The 20684-nt window shown below is 39.4% G+C and overlaps 1 protein-coding gene across 1 annotated transcript; it reads left to right on the forward strand.

Annotated features, from left to right (window-relative positions):
- Window positions 1-351: 351 nt before the first annotated feature.
- LOC146547436 (uncharacterized) lies at window positions 352-20627 on the forward strand. The gene is made up of 3 exons (XM_085265633.1): window positions 352-407; window positions 15039-15297; window positions 17500-20627. Exons 2-3 carry the CDS (start codon window positions 15042-15044, stop codon window positions 19449-19451), a joined length of 2208 nt encoding a protein of 735 aa, XP_085121759.1. The 5' UTR covers window positions 352-407; window positions 15039-15041; the 3' UTR covers window positions 19452-20627.
- The last annotated feature ends 57 nt before the right edge of the window (window positions 20628-20684 follow it).

Genomic DNA, 20684 nt, shown 5'->3' on the forward strand with positions numbered 1-20684 from the left:
CTTAGCTAGAGCCTAACCTCAGCTAGCATTGGCTAACCAGAGTAAGACCCTGCCCTTAAATCTTTCTCCATGCAAAGAATGCACTGAGAGGTCCAAGTCAAACGAGAATCTTCCTCCTCGTGCAGCTGATTGGGTTTCTTCTTTCCCCTCACTTTGTTTCTGTGTATAATAACCTCTTAATGCTGCAAACATGGAGTTCAAGTAGTGGTTTCTCTCTCACACAGATCCTGTTTTCTTCCCCCCGTCTCTCCTCGTGCACAGATCCAGCTCCTCTGTGCTCTCAGCCTGTGCAGCTCCACCCACCTGTAGATAAAAGCCAAACCCTCACCAGTGCTGCTGTTCAGCGTCTGTCACAAACTCCTTAAAAGCTCAGTGATACCACAGCAGCAGCAGCAGCACACACAAAGGTAAGTGATGCATCATCAAGTCTTATAGTTAAATGTGTTCATTTTGATTTGGTTTTGCTTTGGCATGGTCGTCTGATTGCAAGGCAGAGATTGGATCATTTTCCTTTTTTGCCTTTTGGGATTGCACATGCAAAGGAACATGGAAACTGAGAAGCAAGTAAATGTATCATAAGACATCCTACTTCACAGCTGTGAAGAATGGGCTGAGATGTCTCCGCAGATCACATCTGACATTTTTCCCAATGCAGAGAAAGAGGGAGAAAGAAAAGAAAATCCAAAAGAGACACCTGGGAAGAATAACCTGGGCTTAAGCTTGTTAAAATAAATGCACAGTGCAGCGTCTCGGCAGGATTTAGCACCAGTTAGTGGAATGCCTTGACATTTTAGAAAGTTTAGGTGCATGTTTTTCAGGACAAGAAAAACATGCACTTTTTCCTCCTGTGTTTATGGATAAGAAGATTTAGGTGTTAAGAGCTTTTGAGCAGTAATCTGTCCCGCATAAATAAGAGGAAACAGGATTTAAGAAAAGTCTCCTCAGCAGAACACTGGTGCTGCGGGCTGGAGACAGAAATTTTTATGCTTCATTAAATTTTCTTTTAGAAAACCTCTTCTGCTTCTTCGTTGTCTTCTTCTTCACTGTCATGCAGAAGTGAAGGTTTTCAGAGTTTCATACTGCAAGCCAGACTTTAAAATAAATTTTCTGATGTGGTGGTTCAAAATGACACGATGCAAAGCGATCAGACTTATTGTATCTTTATCCTCTCAGCATAGTTTAAGGACATTAAATCTCAATGTGCACCTGTCCGTAAAGCGTAAAGAAATCATGTGTCCATGTTATGATCATGTTAAATATGTCAAAGATGAAGTTGTTTGGGTTCATTCAAAAAATTTTACACTGCAAAAGTGGCATTAAAGCAGATTAATTTGGTGCCAGCAGAGCCGCACATGTAATGAGCTATACAGACTTGTGTGATGACTGAGGCGATAAGTTTTGTAAGTGGGAGATGTGAAATATCTTTTTTTTCTCTAAATTCATGTACCATTCTTTAAAAGCAGCACCCGTATCTAGGGTTATATATTTATATTAATAAACTACAACTGTTAATATGGGTTTTGGTAATTTAATAAGCTGTGGATATAAAGAGGTCCAGACAGCTCATATCAAGATAAGATGATCAACCATTTTTCCAGACAATAACATGTCTGGACCTAACAGACATCCAAGAAGCTTGCATGTGTTTTTCATTGTTTTTCTAGGACTGCATTTGTTATGTTGTCAGAAGAGGAAATTTGTAATAAAGTTCAACTCAATCTGCAGATCAGTTTTAAGTTACTTAAAAAGTTTGGATTTTGAGAATGAGACTGTTTGAAGCCTCGCAAATGTGGTCAGTTTGGGTTTTTTTGGGAGGGTTAGTGTTTGCGTCCAAGGGCCAGGATGTCGCTGTATCTGCTCAAGTGAGCACTTGAGTTTTTTGGCCCCAGAAAAGCTTCGCCATTTAAAACTGTTACAACATGCTGCCAAATAGTAAAGAAAATGTATTTTGGTGGCTTTTTGATGAAGAGTCGCAACTCTATGCTAAATGCTAAATCTGAAGCAGCTATTAGCGTAGTTTGGAAAAAAGACTGAAAACATATATTTAAAAAACCCTTTATATGTGTCTGTAAGCAACAATGTGTATGCAATGTGACAAAGTTCCTTTAAAAATTGCTGTAGTAAGATTTTAAAATATGGAGATTTTTTTTTTTTTAATCTTTGAACATAACCAAGCTAGCTGCCCCCTCTTGTCTTTGTACTAAGCTAATGCTCTTGCTAGCTTTCATATTTACTTTACTCTCAGTGTTTGCATCAAACTTTCATCAAAAATCACAATATTTCCCAAAATGGTGAAATATTTCTGTAACCATTTCTTACAGTGAACAGAAATCAAGCTATTTATCAGCTATTTGGCTGTATTTTAGGTCAAATTATTCCACTATTTAAGGGATACTTCATCTTGTTTGCTAGGAGTATCTGTGAGCATGCTGTGATTTCACATATTTATTACTCTGTTAATGTCTCTTGACAGCTCTCCTCTCCGAGTCTGACTCCTTTGCAGTTCTCACCTACCAAACAGGAAGTGTTTATGCAGCTCTGAGGGAATGTGCCTCTTGATCCCACAGCTGCAGCCTCTGTGATTTCAGGCCATGTGTCCAAATGGTCTCGTGCTACTGTGCAGAGTACTGCAGCCATAGAAATGTCTCAAATGATGAAATCAGGTTCACTTTATGGCAATCTTACAGTGTTAATCAAATACAGATACTGTTAATGGTTCCACATTAGCTGCTGTCCTGACACGCTTTACTTTCTTTCAAAGCCACAGGTGGTAGCTCTGTTTCAAAACACCACTTTGTAGTTCCAGCTTTAAATTTTGCAGATTTATTACAAAGTGACTCTTATCTAAACTCCTAAGTAGAAGGAGTCCTAGTTCTTATAATCCCTCATAAATAGTGTGCTGCGAAAACATCTGGAAGTAGGAAAAGGGAGGAACATATTTTTTCCCTGAGTGGCATATTTTATGGTGTGACTGTATAACACATTAAGCTTCCCTTGGCTGTTGTCATGTCACCAGTACAGGCGATGTATGCATGTCACATCAAGCCGTAAATGCTCCCCAGCCCACTTTATGATTGCAGTAAAATTGATATGAGTGCATTCAATGATTGATCAACTGTAGAGGTAGAGGAAACCATCAAAATGAAATTGCTGGTGATAAAACCCAAATACAACCCTTCTCAAAGCAACATATAATCACCACCCAGTCATTTTTAAATATTAGACTGCTCCCAACCTCCAAACTACAGCAATTACTACTCCTCTGGAAGGGATCATATACCGAATCGTGCTCGTGATTTTAATATCCTCAGTACTATATTGCAAAACCATTCATCTTAACATGTTGGAAACCTTCAGTGGTTTTTGACGTCAGTTTGAGGACAGAACTTGGCATGTTTGGGTCTTTACCAGCACATTTTCAGAGGTGTATTTAAGTAGAAACACCAATAAAACATAGTAAAAGTTATGAATTTACATTATGAAGGCTTGACAGAAATTAGAGTCTGATGTTCTTGCCATAAGCATGACTTGAACATTAACAAGCATGTGAAAAAGAGTTTTTACAGTTCTCTATGCAGTAAACTTACTGCTCTTGTAGGAATTACAAAGGTAAGTATCTCAAAAATTGTTTGCTGGTCTGGAGCATTCCGTTTTTGTCAACTCAAAGACAGTCTTCTCAGCAAATTCATCCTAAGGTCAGACCACACAACTCTTAAAGAAACTACAACAAACACAAGAAATACAGACTCTACAGGCCTCAGTTAGCATGTTAAATGTTAAAGTTCATGATAACACGATTAGAAAAAAATTAAACAAGTGTGAATTGTTTAGTAGGGTTTCCAGGAGAAAGTGTCTTCTCTCTAAAAAAAACACTTCTGGTGTTGTAAACCTAATGGATGGAGATGTTTGGCATAATCCCTAATGCACAAAAGCAAACAAAGCATATCAACACGAACACTTAATATCAAACGCATCACAGTGGTGGCCAAGTGATGATTTGGGTTCGTTTTGCAGCCACAGGAATTCGGCGCCTTGCAGTCATTAAGACGACCATGAACTTCTCTGTATGGACTTACATGTGAGACCATCTGTCTTTGGACAGCTAAAGCTTAGTCCAAATTCAGGCATAAAAAAGGGCAATGATCCCAAGCACAGCAGCAAAATTATAACAGAATGGCTGATAAAAAAAAAAAAAACAATTAAGGTGTCACAATGGGTCAGTCAAAGTGCAGGCATGCTGTGGTAGGACCTTAAGAGAGCTGTGCATACATGAATGCTTCCAAATCTCAATATCCTGAACAAACTTTGTAAAAAAAAAGAGGGGTCTAGAATTGGCCCACAATGATGTGACAGACTGTTTAAGTCAAAAAGAAAACTGTTACTTTATTACTTTATTTATTTAGTTAGTTATTGCAACTAAAGGTGCTACAAGCTATAAAATCAGTGTGCAAGTAACCCTTTGCTTTTGTAGCCGTTTGATCCATTTTTTTAAGAGTCAGGCCTCTCCATGCTTTTACAAAAAAGAACAAAATGCATCCAAAGGGTTAAAATAATATATATGTCACGTCTATATTATTTTTAAGATTTTTATTGTTGAGTTGGGGTTTTTTTTTGTGAAATGTTATATTTGACCTCATTTGCTTTCCACAGTATTTAAATGAAAACATGTGTGAGGGGAAATCACCATTTGGTGCTATCAACTTTCCAACCACCTGTTTCGCGCATGTTTAAAATTTGCATTTTAAAAACAAAGCGAGTGGAAAAACTCCAGTTTTTTTTTTCCAAATATGCACTACATCTGGATGGAAAGTTTACTGTGGACATCTGAAATGTGACAGCTGAACTTCTGTTCTTCTACACTGGACGATATTTCCCAGTGAAATAGTAAGTAGAAAAGCACAAACATTAGCGCTTGAGTAAATATAGTATCTGATTGGGAATTGGAAAAACAGAGGCAACACAGGGTGTGCTGTTCCCTGATTTGCTCATAACTGGAAATCTATTTATGCAGCTGCAGAATTCTCCAGTGGAGTCTGTGGTTTTAGCACAGTATTACTGATCAGATCTGATTATTAGCCAAACATTGTTATTACTTTTAAAAATATTCTTTCACGGGTCCATTTTTAGCACCAGCTAAATACGAGGGAGACCAAGAAAGATTGCGGCAGAGACCGCACAAAGTTCAAGGGAAAAGTCTAAATCTGATTCAAGCATTTCTTTGTTGCTGTACCTATAAATCTTCCCTATTTAAATCAAATTCGATAAGATCCAAACATAAACGTTCTCATCCTTTCTTCTCATTGAATTTCTTTTTCTTTAAACATGGAAACAACCTAAAGTGCCTCTTCGGTCTGGGTTGCTATTAGTTGCTGTCCACTGACATCAGATACTCTGTTTTGACAGAACTCAAAAGCTAATAGGAAAATAATTCTCCTCCCACTCCAGTTTTTGCCCTGAAATGAAAATTGTGGGCAGGCACTCTGTGACTTGTGGTTCCTACAACTGCAGGAGAGGGAAAAATATGTCAGTGAGATGGGTGATGAGGTCGGGTGGACTGCGTGGGTGTATGTGCAAGGCTTTTCAAAGGATAGAGTGAGCGGTGAGCAATTAAAAATGCATCCAGGTGCTACATCCATGCATTGTGGGATTTGAGGCTGTGTGTAGATGTGACATCAATGGCAAAAGCTGAAAGATATATATATAAGAAAGCAAAGTTAGCAAAGATGGAGAGATAGGAAGCTGAGCTGGGGAAGCGTTCACACCCATTTTTCTTCATTTTTTAACTCACTGCTTAGGGGGGAAAGTTAATATTCTCACTATGAAGATGAGCAGGAAGAGGGAGAAATGATCAAAAAGTTACATGATGATTGAGCTGAATCAGCTGCTTAGAGTGAAAACAAAAGAGAAAAGCAGCACAGGCTTGGAGAATAACAAGGAGGAAAATGGGGATGATGATGATGCACAAAACTTAGTATAAATTATGATAAACAACAAAAATAAATCTTATTATTAAAAAGCAGCCTTTGCCAGGATATCTTCTTCCCCCACTGGACTAATGGCCGGCATTTGTATAGCGCTTTTCTAGTCCCTAAGGACCCCAAAGCGCTTCACACTACATTCAGTCATTCACCCATTCACACACTGGTGATGGTAAGCTACATTGTAGCCACAGCTGCCCTGGGGCGCACTGACAGAGGCGAGGCTGCCGGACACTGGCGCCACCGGGCCCTCTGACCACCACCAGTAGGCAAACACGGGGTTAGTATCTTGCCCAAGGATATTTGGCATGCCGCCAGGAGGCAGCCTGGGATCAAACCACCAACCTTCAGATTAGTGGCTGACCTGCTCTGCCACCTGAGCTACAGCCAGTATCCACCCAGCCTGTGAAAAAGGCAAGTAAACAAAATAGACTGTATTGATGAACTGAAAATCTGAGTAGTAATGTAGTTTGGCACCCTCTATTGAGCCACTTGCCTCACTACAGGTCCTGTCTGATAGATATCATTATTAGTAGAGCTGTTTTGACTTTATTTTCCTATCATGGTTCTGGATACAGTGAGTTAGTTGTTTTTGGCTTCAGGTGTGTGTTGTTGTCCTTGTCTGCAGAAACTCCAAGCATACCCACAGTGTGAGTACTCCAGACTGAGACTGTAGCGGTGGTGTGTTTTTCTTATAAAGGTTAGCATCAGCTCACATAAATTCATGCAGTGGGTCGCACGTATACTCAGGTACATTCCCCAGATGTCGTCTTGGCGCTCGTGTTCCTGTCAGCTGATTGTTGCATTCCTTTGTGTTTGTGTGTAGGAGCTGAAAAGCGTTTCCACATTACACTGACAGAATTGTTACACACATTATTGTATGAGAATATTGTGTCTTACGAGGTCAGATGGGTTTGTTTTGACCGTCCAAAAGCGATGTTCATATTTTAGTGTGTTTTGACTCAGTCTATTTAAAAAAAAAAAAAAAAGGTCAGTTGAAGAGAACAACATCTGTATTGTTCTTGGGTCTGCTGGAGCTCAGGTAGTGAAATCCCCATGGCAGGGTTGTTGAAATGAAATAAAGCATGATGGTGAAGCCTGAATCATGAGCCAGATCATTTCATGCTTTCTTTATGTTAACTTCAATTCAATTCAATTTTATTTATATAGCACCAAATCACAATAACAGTAGCCTGCCTCAAAGTGTTTTACATTGCATTGTAAAGACCCTACAATAATAGAGTCATACCCTAACAATTAGATGACTCCTTTGAGCAAGCACCTGGTGACAGTGGGAAGGAAAAACTCCCTTTTAACAGGAAGAAACCCCAGACAGAGCCAGTCTCGGGGAGGGGCAGCCATTTGCCGTGACCAGTTGGGGATGAAAAGAGGAAGACAGGACAAAAGACACATTCAACAATCCTAAATTCACTTTGACCTAGTCAAAGTTTCTATGGTGACCTGTCCAGATAAAAAGAGAGGAACCTTTGTGACACTAAGAGCTTCCTAACCCATCAGTATTACTGCATAGTACTTTCTTTACTTATGTTTAGTCATGCTCTTGGAAATGATGCACAGTGAAGTTTGGCATTGTTTTGCTGAAGATAGCAATGTCTTCCTAGAAATGTAAAAATATGTCTGGACTAATTTTCTCACGTGACATCATGTGCACAATGCTTGAACGTTGTCCACCATATTGGACTATTGCTATTAGTGTACTCCCCAAATGGTTGGGGAGTACCAGATGGTTGCCAGATGGTTGCAGACCAGTCTCTAGGCTTAATGGTCTCTAGGTCTCTAGGTGTAATGGGGCCTTGTTCACTTCATCCACTTGATCCTACATTGTGACCATGATTGCCATGCATCCAAAATGTTGGATAAGTTAACACCACACTGTCAGAGGATGTCTGGAAAACCTCAGTACATATTCCATTCATTTGCTTCTGCTTATCCTTTTCAGGGTCACGGGGGGCGCTGGAGCCTATCCCAGCTGTCATGGGGCGAGAGGCGGGGTACACCCTGGACAGGTCGCCAGTCTGTCGCAGGGCTCAGTACATATTGTTTAGCTTTAATAGAGCTTAACACTTTATTTATAAATGTATAAATATTTGAAGTATCATGGTTGTACAAGGCATTCACAAGGTACTGATATCTGAACATGGACAGAAAAAAGCTCTGCCTAGTTGTTACCGCTTCACATTACTGTACTCCTCAACCATTTTAGGCTCGAGAGAAAAATTCCAATGGTTCCTGAAAGATGACAATTATTTTTTTAATCTTACAGCCAAAATGACAATATGTCCATTATGCCAGTATAAATCCTGCTCAGTTAGCTTCTGGATATTGTTTTGAAATTGTTTTAGAATTCTGAAGTTTTTCTCTTGCATTTGGATTTGTTCACTAACAATGGTCTCAGCCATTCAGCATTAATTTGTAGCCTTGACACTTGCACACAAAGGCTTCTCTGTCAATGATCAGTATGTATCATTGGTGTTGAAATTTCAAAAGTTTGCTTTATATCCTGCAGCACAGTTAGTTTCCCACTCTTATTGGAAAAGAAGGACCCTCTGTTTAAAGTACAAAAGCCAAGCCCGACCACAGGCAATTAAGACTGGCACCCGTGTCTATAAGCAATGACATGCCTCTGTTCCTCACCGTTTGTTTATCAAGCAATAGATTCCCCACATCTGGAATAAGTCAGGAGAGGAACCCAGAGGAGAAATGGAAATGTGATTATTTCCAAAGCCAATCTAGAGGTGATAAAAGACTGGTGGCTCATCACCAGGCAAAGCCAGCTGCGGTTGTATGTATTGGCAAAGAGGCTGAGAGGAACCAGGAACCACAGTGGGCCGAGTAATCTTTGTTGCATGAGATTGTCATCGAGTGCCGGGTGTGGAGGTGTCTGAAGAGATTTCATCAAAGCTGAGGTCATGCACAAGGTGAAAGTTTAAATCATAGAAGGGATTCTAAGTGGATTCTATTTGGTTGTTGTTGCAGAGAGGAAATATTTATTGTCAAGCTATTCGTTCAGGGACACAGCAAGACCATATTGTGTTGAAAAAAGATGTTTGAGAGTAGTTGTTTTTCATCTGCAGCTTTTGTCAGGTTCACTGTGAAACATAATTGTGAATGCATAATGGTCATGCCTAGTTTCCTGACTAGACTAAACTCTGTCCAATAATTTTGTCAGAAACAATGATTGTGTCGTGAAAGTGTCATTATTAGAGCGTGTGCTTTTACTTTAAGCACCTCATAACTACATGCTTCTTGATAAAGAATTGCAAACCTTTCGTTGTGCCGGGAGAAGCTGTTCCTCTTAAATCTTAAAACGAAGGTGGAAAGCAAATACATGAGAATTTTACTGCAGCCGTTGTGATGGGAAAAGTGTAATAACCCAGAACAAAATGATTCAGGTTTCTTTATTTGTTGTGTTATAATGTTTGCCACGCAAGGTACTCAAGTATCAAAGCTAAACACATAGTGCAATGTCATTAGAATTCAATACTTATTGCAATTTAGTCTGTGGTCTAGACGCTCCAATTGCTTTCCCATTAAACCGTCTGTAAACCAAAAAATGACTGATGATATCGACCGTCTGTAAATAAAGGCTAGCTGTATAATTAAGGGCAGCTACCCTGACAGCGTGACACAATAAGTTAATAAGCTTCAATAAACTCTTCAACTGTATCACAGCACCACAACACTGGTGTAGAGTGGACCGTGCTTGCGTTTTGATTCGGATGTTTGTGTGCACTTGCCTGTATTGAATGTCAGTTGTGTTCATTTCCATAATTTGTTATACTATACTTGCCACTTGGAAAAGCCATTTTTAATCTCAATAATACCTTTTATCTGGATAAATAAATTATATATATTGTATAAAAGATCTGCCACAACATGTCCTACCAAATATTGTCTGTTGCCACCTCTTCAAAATTTGGCTAGACATGTGTATACTTTATACAAAACAGTCGTAGTGTGTATACAGATGTGCCTAAAAAGTGGCCGGCCAGTGACAGGTGTACTTACTGATATGGTCTGCTAAGTGTACCCAATAGTGTTTAGCCACAGGTGTACCCAATGGGGAGAATAGGAAGGAATTTTTATGATGTTTTTGCAACAAATTGTTAATTAACTGTTTGAAAACGGTAAAACCTAAACTAAAACTGCATAGAATCAGTCGCCTCACAGCTAATTTTTGCTCACTATGACAAATGGTGTGGGGAGGCAATGCCAAGGAAGAAAAATAATAATAAAGAACTTAGCCGAGCATAACATGTACTTGGGTTGTTTGCTTTGCAGCAAACCAACCCGTTAAAACTGGGTATGTTTTTGTATGCTTTATGTCTCTGAGCCATGAAGAGTGGCATATCCTTGGAGGTCCTCTTTGTTATTTCCTTGCCAAACATGTGTTCCTTTTTTGTCTGCAGAGCGAATTCCCAACGTGTGAAACCATGTTCTGCTTAGAAGCTCAATATTTGAGGATCAGTCTCCTGCTGGCTTTATAGCTGAAAAAGATTAAACAAGTGATTTTGCTCCAAGATTGAATGTTTGGAGATGCACGAAAAGCAAAAGATTGTCTCGCCTAAAATGTGACATTAAAACGCTGACATGACTGAAATTCAGTCAGTTGGCAAATCGTTTTTTATTGAAGCGGTCTGTTCTTTTTTTCTCTGGAAGAAATTCATTAAAAATGTAAAACAGCAGCTGAAACTCTGGAATTTTAATGACTATTTAAATTAAATGTTCCAACAGTGAGTTTTCAAATATTTTGTGCCTAAGGGTGGATTTATGGAACCATTGCATAGGTCTTTGAGTACACAGAGGAAAGGACTATGGGTATGCAACCAACACAGAACTGTTTGTGTGCAGTCCTCCAAAAACAGCCCAGTAGTGCACTGGTAGAAACATTTGCTCACGACAAGGAAGATGCATGAACAAATATAAAAAGGCATGCATAATGGCTGCAGTGGTCCCACTTTCACTGTATTTAACACTTTGTTCCACATTATGACCTACGTCTCTTTCCTCCATGAACCAGCTGCACAAATGTAACGGGTGCTTCCCCATGTTTTGACTCAGGTGGTTTCTCTAATTGGGGTGATATCTCTGTAACTTGTCATAGACCTTACCCATAGATTTCCATGTATTTACGTATATCTTTGCCCAAGTTAGCTTTAGCTAAACAACAGAGCATTTGGGTAACAAATATATGTGAGTGCACTGACATGAAAGAAACACAAAGTTTGAATGCTGAGGAAGTTTACTTAAATATTAACGATATCAGTTATCAGTTATTTATGCCATATGGGTTATTACCCATATGGCAGCACGGTGGCACGGTGGTTAGCACTGTTGCCGCACAGCAAGAAGGTCCTGAGTTCAATTCCAACATCAGGCCGGGGTCTTTCTGTGTGGAGTTTGCATGTTCTCCCCGTGTTTGCGTGGGTTCCCTCCGGGTACTCTGGCTTCCTCCCACCGTCCAAAGACATGCACTTAGTGGGGATAGGTTAATTGGATAACCCAAATTGTGAATGTGTGAATGAAAGTGAGTGCGAATGGTTGTCTGTCCCTGTATGTTGGCCCTGCGACAGACTGGCGACCTGTCCAGGGTGTACCCCGCCTCTCGCCCTATGACAGCTGGGATAGGCTCCAGCGCCCCCCGCGACCCTGAAAAAGGATAAGCAGAAGCGAATGGATGGATGGGTTATTACCCATATGGCATAAATAACTGATAACTGATATCGGTCAGTGTTGATGGGTTACATTAGGGTAGTAGCAGCAGCAACTGCTTCATAGTAATGCTTTCCAACAGCTATACACACATGGCACTTTCAGTTGTTCTTCAATTTTTTACTTCAGGTGTTGAATCTAAAAATTGCACCAAATATATAGAACCACCAACCAGTCTTCTAACAATCTTCCTTACAGGCTTTCCTATTACCTTGGTCTTCCTGTGACCACTATGAACTTTAAACATAAAGAAATAGTTAGATTAGGGGCAGTTTGCGTATATAGCTGTATTTTACCTTGTTAAATATTTGGGGTTCAAGCACAAACCATAAGTCTGAAAAAGTTTCATAAATTAGGTGTGTTTGTTGTTGCTTCCCTCTGAGGTTTAATCCACAAAAGGCAAAGAAATAATGAGTGAACTGATCCTCCACAAACAGGGGAGGCAAACAAACCTAAACAGACATTTTCATCCCAAATGTTTTGCTAGTTCTGACAGTTAGTTACAGTCAGTGATATTAAAGGCCATGTTCTTCTTTGAAAAACAAAAAGGTGATACAGAATTCATTACAATTTGTCATTCAGTTATGATCATATCAGTTCTGAAGCAAAAGTTCACTTCAGGAGTGGTTGTGAATCAGTGTTGCAGTGCTTAAGTGTGATCTTTTTTATTCTTAATGTTGTTGTTTTTTTAATTAACTTTCAGTTAACTGTGAGTTTTATGGCATTTAGGTTTTTCTCTGAACATTTCATTGTTGGTATTGTGCTTCAAACTATAACAGCTCTCATAAGAACAGACTCCACAGCTTCAAGCAGTCTGACCTATTTGACCGGACTAGAGTTTCACTCTTTCCTTTCAAAATTAATCTCTAGTCTATATGTGCTGTTTAATCACATATTTAAACTGGTTTTCTTGAAGCATTTAGATCCAAGACATCATAAATTACCAAATTCTGATAAGAATCAAACCCAGCTTCAGTAAGCTTTAGCTTTAGTACTTCCAGGCTACACTTGAGGTGTTCATTCATAGAGCTTTTCACTGTTTACTCTCACTGTTATCCTTCAAAAACTCAGTGAACACCTGAACTTAGAACCTCCAAATTTCTCCAAACTGACAGTTAAGCTTTTGACTGTCCAAACTGACAAGCAGTCCTCAAACAGTAACTCCCCCTTTTAAAGTTTTTTAATTAGCCTTTTACTTTACTTTATTTTTTTATTTATATAGCACATTTAATAACAACAAAATGTTGACCAAAGTGCTGTACAAAGATAAAAATTACACAGTAACAAATGACATCAAAGATAAAAGATAAGAATGATCTCACCTTGGATAAGAGCCTCAATTTTAAAAAGGACCGCTGTACAACAGAGTTCATTTGTTTCTTAAAGGTAAACTTATTATCCAGTATAACCCCCAAATTTTTTGCATGCGGTTTAGCAAAAGGTACTAAACTGCGCAGGTCAAGATCTGGGGTACTGGAATTACAGCTTGGTCCAAAGATGATCACTTTTTTTTCCTTGTTAAGATTAAGAACATTTACGCCATTCAAGTCTTGACTTTATCGGGACACTGAAATGACAGAAACGAGACCTTAGAAATAGGTCTAAAATTTGCAAGGACAGAGGAATCAAGATTAGGTTTTTTGAGGTTTTTTAGACTTTTAGGCACCAAACTGCAAAAGGTGCTGTGTTATGTGTGTTGGTATTTTGTAAGCACAGTAGTTTGAATGTTGAATGCACAATGTCAAAATCGTCTGAAGCACATCCAAGACTCTTTCTGTCTTTGAGTGCTTTTTAGTAGTTTTTTCAATTACTGGAGATCGACACTCACACAGACTCGAACTTGAACTCTAAAGACTTTACTGAAGACTTTTTACATGCTAAGCTATTATGTTGCCTCTTGGCTTATCTCAGGATCAAACTTATAACCTTGAAATATGTAGATATTGTTCAATAACATTATGAGGCTTTTAGAAAATGGTGGAGAGAAGATTCTGAAAGCTTCTGCTGGTAGTTTTCTCTAGCAGTTAATTATTTGATATTGAAATATGTATATAGTTAGATGAGAAGTGCAGTCACTTCACTGTAAGTGGGTCCTGGGTTTATGTCCACTAGTCAGCTGGGGCCTCTCTGTGTAGAGCTTGCCTGTTCCCCCTGTTCCTGTGTGGGTTCCCTCCCACAGTACAAAGATTCCAAACTGGCTGTAAGTGTGCATATCTGAATGGGTGTCCACATCTCAATGTTAACCATGCAGTAGATGGCAACCTGTGCAATAGCTACTGCAACATATTCAAATCAACCCTAACATCTCTAACATGCTGATTTTGCAGAGAAACTAGACACATAAGTATTTCCATTCTAAAAATAATCCCCTGGAAACATCCAGCCAACACAACTTAGCTTTCTTTTTAGAATAATTGCTCTAAAAAATGTAAGCAAGCCTTCAGTTATTGCAGCTTTCCAAAATGTTTGATCTCTTTGGTTCGGTTTCAGGACACACAAACACTGCAGCTGAGGAAAACATGCATTCACCCATCAGTGTTTATTTTCACACAGTGCTTTTGGCAGTGCTTAGCTGATCTCCTTAGCGCAGACATGTTTAAAGAATTAAAGATTATGTTCAAAACTGGCCACATCCCCTGTGGGGCCTCTTAATTATAATATGTATGTGTGAATCACTTCAAGGATGTGGGAGGCTTTTACACAGTGTTTCTGAAAAGATATCTAAGCTAGGTCACATATGTGCAGTGGAGGGTTTGGGTGATTTCTTTGGTTTGACAAGTGAATTTTGTAAGCTCTTGAAACCTGGCATTTGAATTCATCTATGTACCAGTATGGTTTAAGAGCATGGCCATAAACCATTAATAGGCTTAATTATTATTATTTTCTTCTCTAAATAATTAAATGCTGTTTGCACAGCATTTATCCCATTGATGAGTAGCACAAGACACCCTAAATGACCAAACTCTATTCACATTAATTAAGTAAATTACCTAGAAGTAAATAATACATTCATTATACAAATATATGTATCAATGTCAACCAATAAAGCTGTTTACTTGTGATACAAATTGTGAAGTTTATTTGCTTTTACAAAACAGCATTTTCTGTATTTTATGGGAAGATGTGTAGTGGTTTTGGAAATTAATTGATATTCATCTAAAGAATCAAGATACCTTCAAGATACCCTCAAGGATACCGCTAACGAGATATATAGATATGATATGAAGATAGATACGAAGATTTTTCATGTGTGTAGATGCTTTCATTTAATTTCACTGAAATCTTTATATCTGTCTTATAGTTCCACTTTTTGTTTCTCAATTGCAGAAAATGGTGGCTGTATCCCTCCATTCTTTCTATCTTCTCATCACAGTGTTACAGCTATGTTTACTATACCTTGCTCATGGTGGGGTGTATTATGGACATAAACAGCCACCCCAACAGCCCCAGCCATTGCCACAATATGATGCATATCCACAGCAACAGTTTCTGGAGAATGAGATGCCAATACTTCCTCAGTATGGACAAGAGTTTCCTCAACCGCCATTGCACATGGGTAAAGAGAGACCACTGACAGATGGCAAAGGTGAGTTCAATATGTTTGTGAAAAATTACTTTTAGCTCCTGCATCTTTTCTAATACCATAATTAATAAACTAACAACCTGCTGTAAAACAGATCAAATACGTCAATGGGTCCTTTTTACATATTTATCTATATATTCTTTTGGGTTTTTTTGCCTGTCCCGTTTGGTTCTTTTGCCATCAGAATTATTGTCTAAAGGCATAGAAAGATGCCCAACGGATTTACTTTACCAAATCGACCAACCCAGCCTTGCCGTATTGGTCTATTTGATTCGCCTTTTATTGTTTATTTTATTTTAACCTGCTAAATAAAGGACAGACTTGACTGGGGAAAAGAAAGGGGAGAAAGAAAGAGGGAAAGAAAAACAGAGGGGAAGAGGAATGGTGATAAAGGGCAAAAAAACAAAAACCAACAAAATAAGCAGACAAAAAATACATATATCAATCACCTGGATCACCTGTTGAGAAAGAAAAAAGAGAAAACAAGCAGAAAAAAAGAGAGCAATATAATAAACAACATCATTACGATGATCTATGGGAATATAACAGTAAATACTAAATATTAAAAATTATTGTGCAGCACGTAAGATCGACATCGACATATTTATCTGTATATTCCAACATATGACATGAACTAAATTCTTAGCTTTTTTGCATTGACTAACTAACACCTTTTTACTAAAAACTGCCTTCAAATTCCATTATAAATACAGGGGAGATGGCGTAAAACTGACAAGATATTAACTTAAGTGCACTGCTACAATAAATTAATTATTTACATGGAGCGCTCCCTGGTTTTGAATTTTCTTTCTTTCTTTTTTTTTCTTGGTTTTCTTTCCTCCTGTGCTTTTGCGACTTACTTTACAATAGATTCATTATGTCTGTTTTCATTATTTCAACAGCACTGTAAATAATTATTTTAGTTCATTATTAGTTCATTTATTTATAATCAAATGACCTAATAAGGGGTCATCCATTCAGATGCAGTGAGTAGTAACTGTATTAAAATCTTTTTAGTTAACATCGATCACTAACTACTGATAACCAGTGTTGGGGAGTAACGGAATATGTATTGCCGTTACGTATTTAAAATACAAAATATGAGTAACTGTATTACGTTACAGTTACTGTTTAAAAAGGTGGTATTCAGAATACAGTTACTTTGTTGAAATAAAGGGATTACACGGCGTTCTTTTCCTGTTTCATATGTTAGGCTATCCCCTCTCTATTTTTGGTAATTCCACACCAGTGGAAACCCAAACAAAACACACATTAAGAGGCTCAAATGCCTGTGTCTCAATCTCGCGTCTCATAATGACGTGAAGAAATATTTTTAAAAATGATTTGATATGAAGGCAATAGGCCAGAGTATTAAAGGCATAGCCCTAAAGAATGTAGCCTCATGGGCAGTGTAGTCTGTGCTGCAGGGAGAATGGACTGCCATACCCGTTATGTGTCTGTGAGCGAGGGAGGGAGAAAAAGGTGAGTGGAAAAGTACAAGTTGTCACAGAGCAGAAACATCTAAACAGTTTCTGCTCTGTGAGCAGAAACTGCATGTAAATATAATAATAACAACTGCAGCCAAAAAGAGTGCCTGACAAGCTCAGTTGTAAGTACGTTATTAAGACTCCACTGTACACTGTGTTCGTGTTTTCCTCCGAAACAATAAGTTCCATTGGAGCAGCCTTTCAACGCCTCTCTGTCTCTCGCTAGCAAAGCTGACCCAGACAACAAAGTAAAGCTAGTTTTCGGCTACGAGCCCGACACGGAACCCGACATATTAGCCACAGGTCCCTTTACTATGGTTCAGAGCCACGGACCTGTTTTATATACGCACCGAATAGTTTTCTATACGAGATGACTGCAAAAAGTGCAGCCGTACCAAATGTCCACCCTACTGTTACTCATTTTATATTAAGATTTAAAAATCTAGTTGCTATTGGTATGGCGAGTAACCATAATAGTAATAGTAATGTCGCAAAAAGCAATAGGACATTCATGTAGTTGTAAAAAAGCATGATAATATATTAAGTAATCCAAAGTATTCAGAATACGTTACTCTCATTGAGTAACGTAACGGAATATGTTACAAAATACATTTTGGGGCATGTATTCTGTAATCTTCCCAACACTGCTGATAACTGATCATGTCAGATCATTATTTAGTGGGTCAACACTTACCTCTTTTAGTATTTTCCTTGACAGGACAAACCTTTCCCAGAGGAGCTAAAGGTCCACGCCCTCCTGTTCCAGGGGTAAAAGGTCTCCCAAAGGGACTGCAAGGAATTCAAGGTACCCCAGGGCCAACAGGACCACCAGGACCACAAGGCCCTCCTGGGCTTCCAGGACAGGGATTGCCAGGTTTACCAGGAAAGCCAGGCCCTCCTGGTCCTTCTGGCTACCCAGGAGTTGGAAAACCTGGTATGCCAGGATTGCCAGGAAAACCTGGAGGACCTGGATTACCAGGATCAAAAGGTGATCTTGGTCCTAATGGTGATGTAGGCGTAACTGGACCTCCTGGGCCTCCAGGACTTCCAGGTCCCTCAGGACTCCCTGGGATTCCAAAAGCAGGAGATCAGGGACTTCCAGGACAGCGAGGTCCTCTAGGGGAGCCTGGCCAAAAAGGTCTGCCTGGGCTTCCTGGTCCTCCAGGCCCCAAAGGAGACAAAGGACTTGGTATACCTGGTTTTCCAGGCTTGAAAGGCCCTGGTGGGCCACCAGGTCCACCTGGACAGGTGGGCATTGCTGGCATTGGTAAACCTGGTATGAATGGTCTTCCTGGACATCCAGGAATACCAGGAAAGCCTGGTTCTCCTGGAGAACCAGGACTGGCAGGGGCACCTGGTGAAAGAGGCCAACCAGGCGTACCAGGTGTAACAGGAATTGGAAAACCAGGAAAAGATGGTTTCAGTGGGCACCCGGGGGTATCTGGAGGGAAGGGGGAACCAGGTCTCCCTGGTTTACCAGGGAACCCAGGCTTGCCAGGTTATGGTAAACCAGGGTTTCCAGGACCTAAGGGTCATAAGGGACATGCTGGTCTTCCTGGAGCACCAGGTCCAAAAGGTGATAAAGGTCACCCAGGTCTCACAGGTGTCATTGGTCCCACTGGTTCAAGTGGAATACCTGGCCCACCAGGTCCAATAGGCCTTCCTGGTAGTCTTGGCTTCCCAGGATTAAAAGGAGATGATGGTGTCATAGGACCAAGAGGAAATCCAGGAATAAAGGGTCAGACAGGTCCTCCAGGGATTCCCGGACAGCCTGGTAGATCAGGAGAGGGTGGGCAACCAGGACCAAGAGGCTTACAAGGGTCCACTGGCCCAAAAGGAGAAGCTGGTGTTAGGGGTTTACCTGGTGCCCCTGGTGCTGCAGGATTAACAGGAACAAGAGGAGAAGGAGGACAGGCTGGAGAGAAAGGCCCCCAGGGACCACAAGGTATTCCAGGGCTTGCAGGACCAGGGGGCCCAATTGGACCCCCTGGGCTTCCTGGACGAAAAGGCGATGCAGGCTTAACAGGTAAACCTGGCTATCCTGGTGAGGGAGCCCCAGGACCCACAGGTCTTGTTGGTCCACAAGGTAACCCCGGTCCCAGTGGTCCTCCTGGATTTCCAGGGCAACCGGGACAACCTGGACCCCCTGGACCTCCTGGACAACCTGCTACATTTCCTGACCTTGGACAGATCCTTCCTATGACTGGCCCATACAGTGGCCAAAAACAAGGTTACAAGAACCCAAATGGAGGTGAGATTGGTGGAAATGGCCCTGAGCTGCCTGCATTCACAGCTAAACTCACAAATCCATTCCCCCCTGTGGGTTCCCCTGTCATCTTTGACAAACTCTTGCACAATGGCAATCAGGACTACAGTCCTCAGAATGGTGTTTTTACCTGTAGCATACCAGGGATCTACTACTTTTCTTACAACGTACACTGCAAAGGAAGTAATGTGTGGGTGGCACTGATGAAGAATAATGAGCCAGTTATGTACACTTATGATGAGTATAAAAAGGGATTGCTAGATCAGGCTTCAGGGAGTGCTGTACTCCCATTAAGAAAAGGAGACACTGTGCATATACAGCTACCATCGGAGCAGGCAGCAGGACTTTATGCTGGTCAGTATGTCCACTCCACGTTTTCTGGATACCTACTGTACATTATGTAATAAAATATAAAAAAAGGTGAGAATAATAGCACAGATCTGACCATAATGTAAATAAAACTACTTAAGTCACAAGGTACAATGTAGGTCAAGTTAAACGGGTTACATCGAGAATTGGGAAGATCTTCTTTAGTTCTTACTGTAGTTATTATTATTATTATTATTATTATTATTATTATTATAACAACACTGTATGTACCACAACTCTATTTACTTACAAAGAAATATCAGAAAGGGAAGTTATAAAACCATGGCCAAAATTTGTATATAAATGTTATGATAAATCACTTGGCTTTTAGCCATTCCATTGTCTTAATTACACATATATTATTATATTCATCTACAGAGAGTATATCATGGATTCTGATAACTCCTCATACAGTGCAGATTTACAGTATATCTTCTTTTTATTCACTTGACAGGACAGCAGTTTCTGTTCTACAATTATAAACCGCATACTGGGCATGTAAGAACCTATCACTTTATTTTTCTTAGTTATAAATTACAGTTGGGTTATGTATTAGGGTTCATCATGTAATTATTAAATTATTGTTAGACTTTTTTTGTTTTTTGTATTGTTGAGCTTTTTAATATGAAAAGATATTCATATGCATTTTACCACACTTATTCACTTAACAATAACATAACCATTGGCTATTTTATTAAATTTCACACCAGTCCACACAGTCCAAAACAGAACAGCAAAAAAATATACATGTTTGTTTTGTCCACAGTAGTTTGAATTTTCCCTTTGATGTCCTTAGTTTTTTGTTTTTTTGTAATAAATATAAACTGAAAGGTATGTGTGAGTTTGTCAGTATTCTCTGTAATTTATTTGTCTGACTACTGATTACTTGGATTTGTCTTGTGTGTTGAACACTAAATAGAGAATTCATTCCAAAATGCAGGACACATAAAATAGCAGTACCCATTCATATGACTGTGCCACTTTTTTTCTTTGGTTGTTTGGGTGGGTTTTTTTTTTGTTTGTTTGTTTGTTTTTTCCAAACTGAGGATAAGCCATTTTGGTATGACATTCTTTAAAAGTACTTTTCCTAATATTCCTTTATTTTCAGACAAAAACTGTGCTGTAAATACGTGAATTTTGATCTTTGTTGTTTTTTCTTGGCAATATGATGGTTTAATAAAAAATAAAAAAAAATAAAAAAATAAATAAAATTTCGTCTTGACCTAATTTTTAAGATGATGTTTGTGCTTTGCAAAGCAAAAACATTG

Source organism: Mchenga conophoros, linkage group LG23 (assembly GCF_057382185.1).
Source record: "Mchenga conophoros isolate Kocher_MC1m ecotype Shallow Benthic linkage group LG23, M_conophoros_male_GT1.1, whole genome shotgun sequence".
NCBI classification, from domain to species: Eukaryota; Metazoa; Chordata; class Actinopteri; order Cichliformes; family Cichlidae; genus Mchenga; species Mchenga conophoros.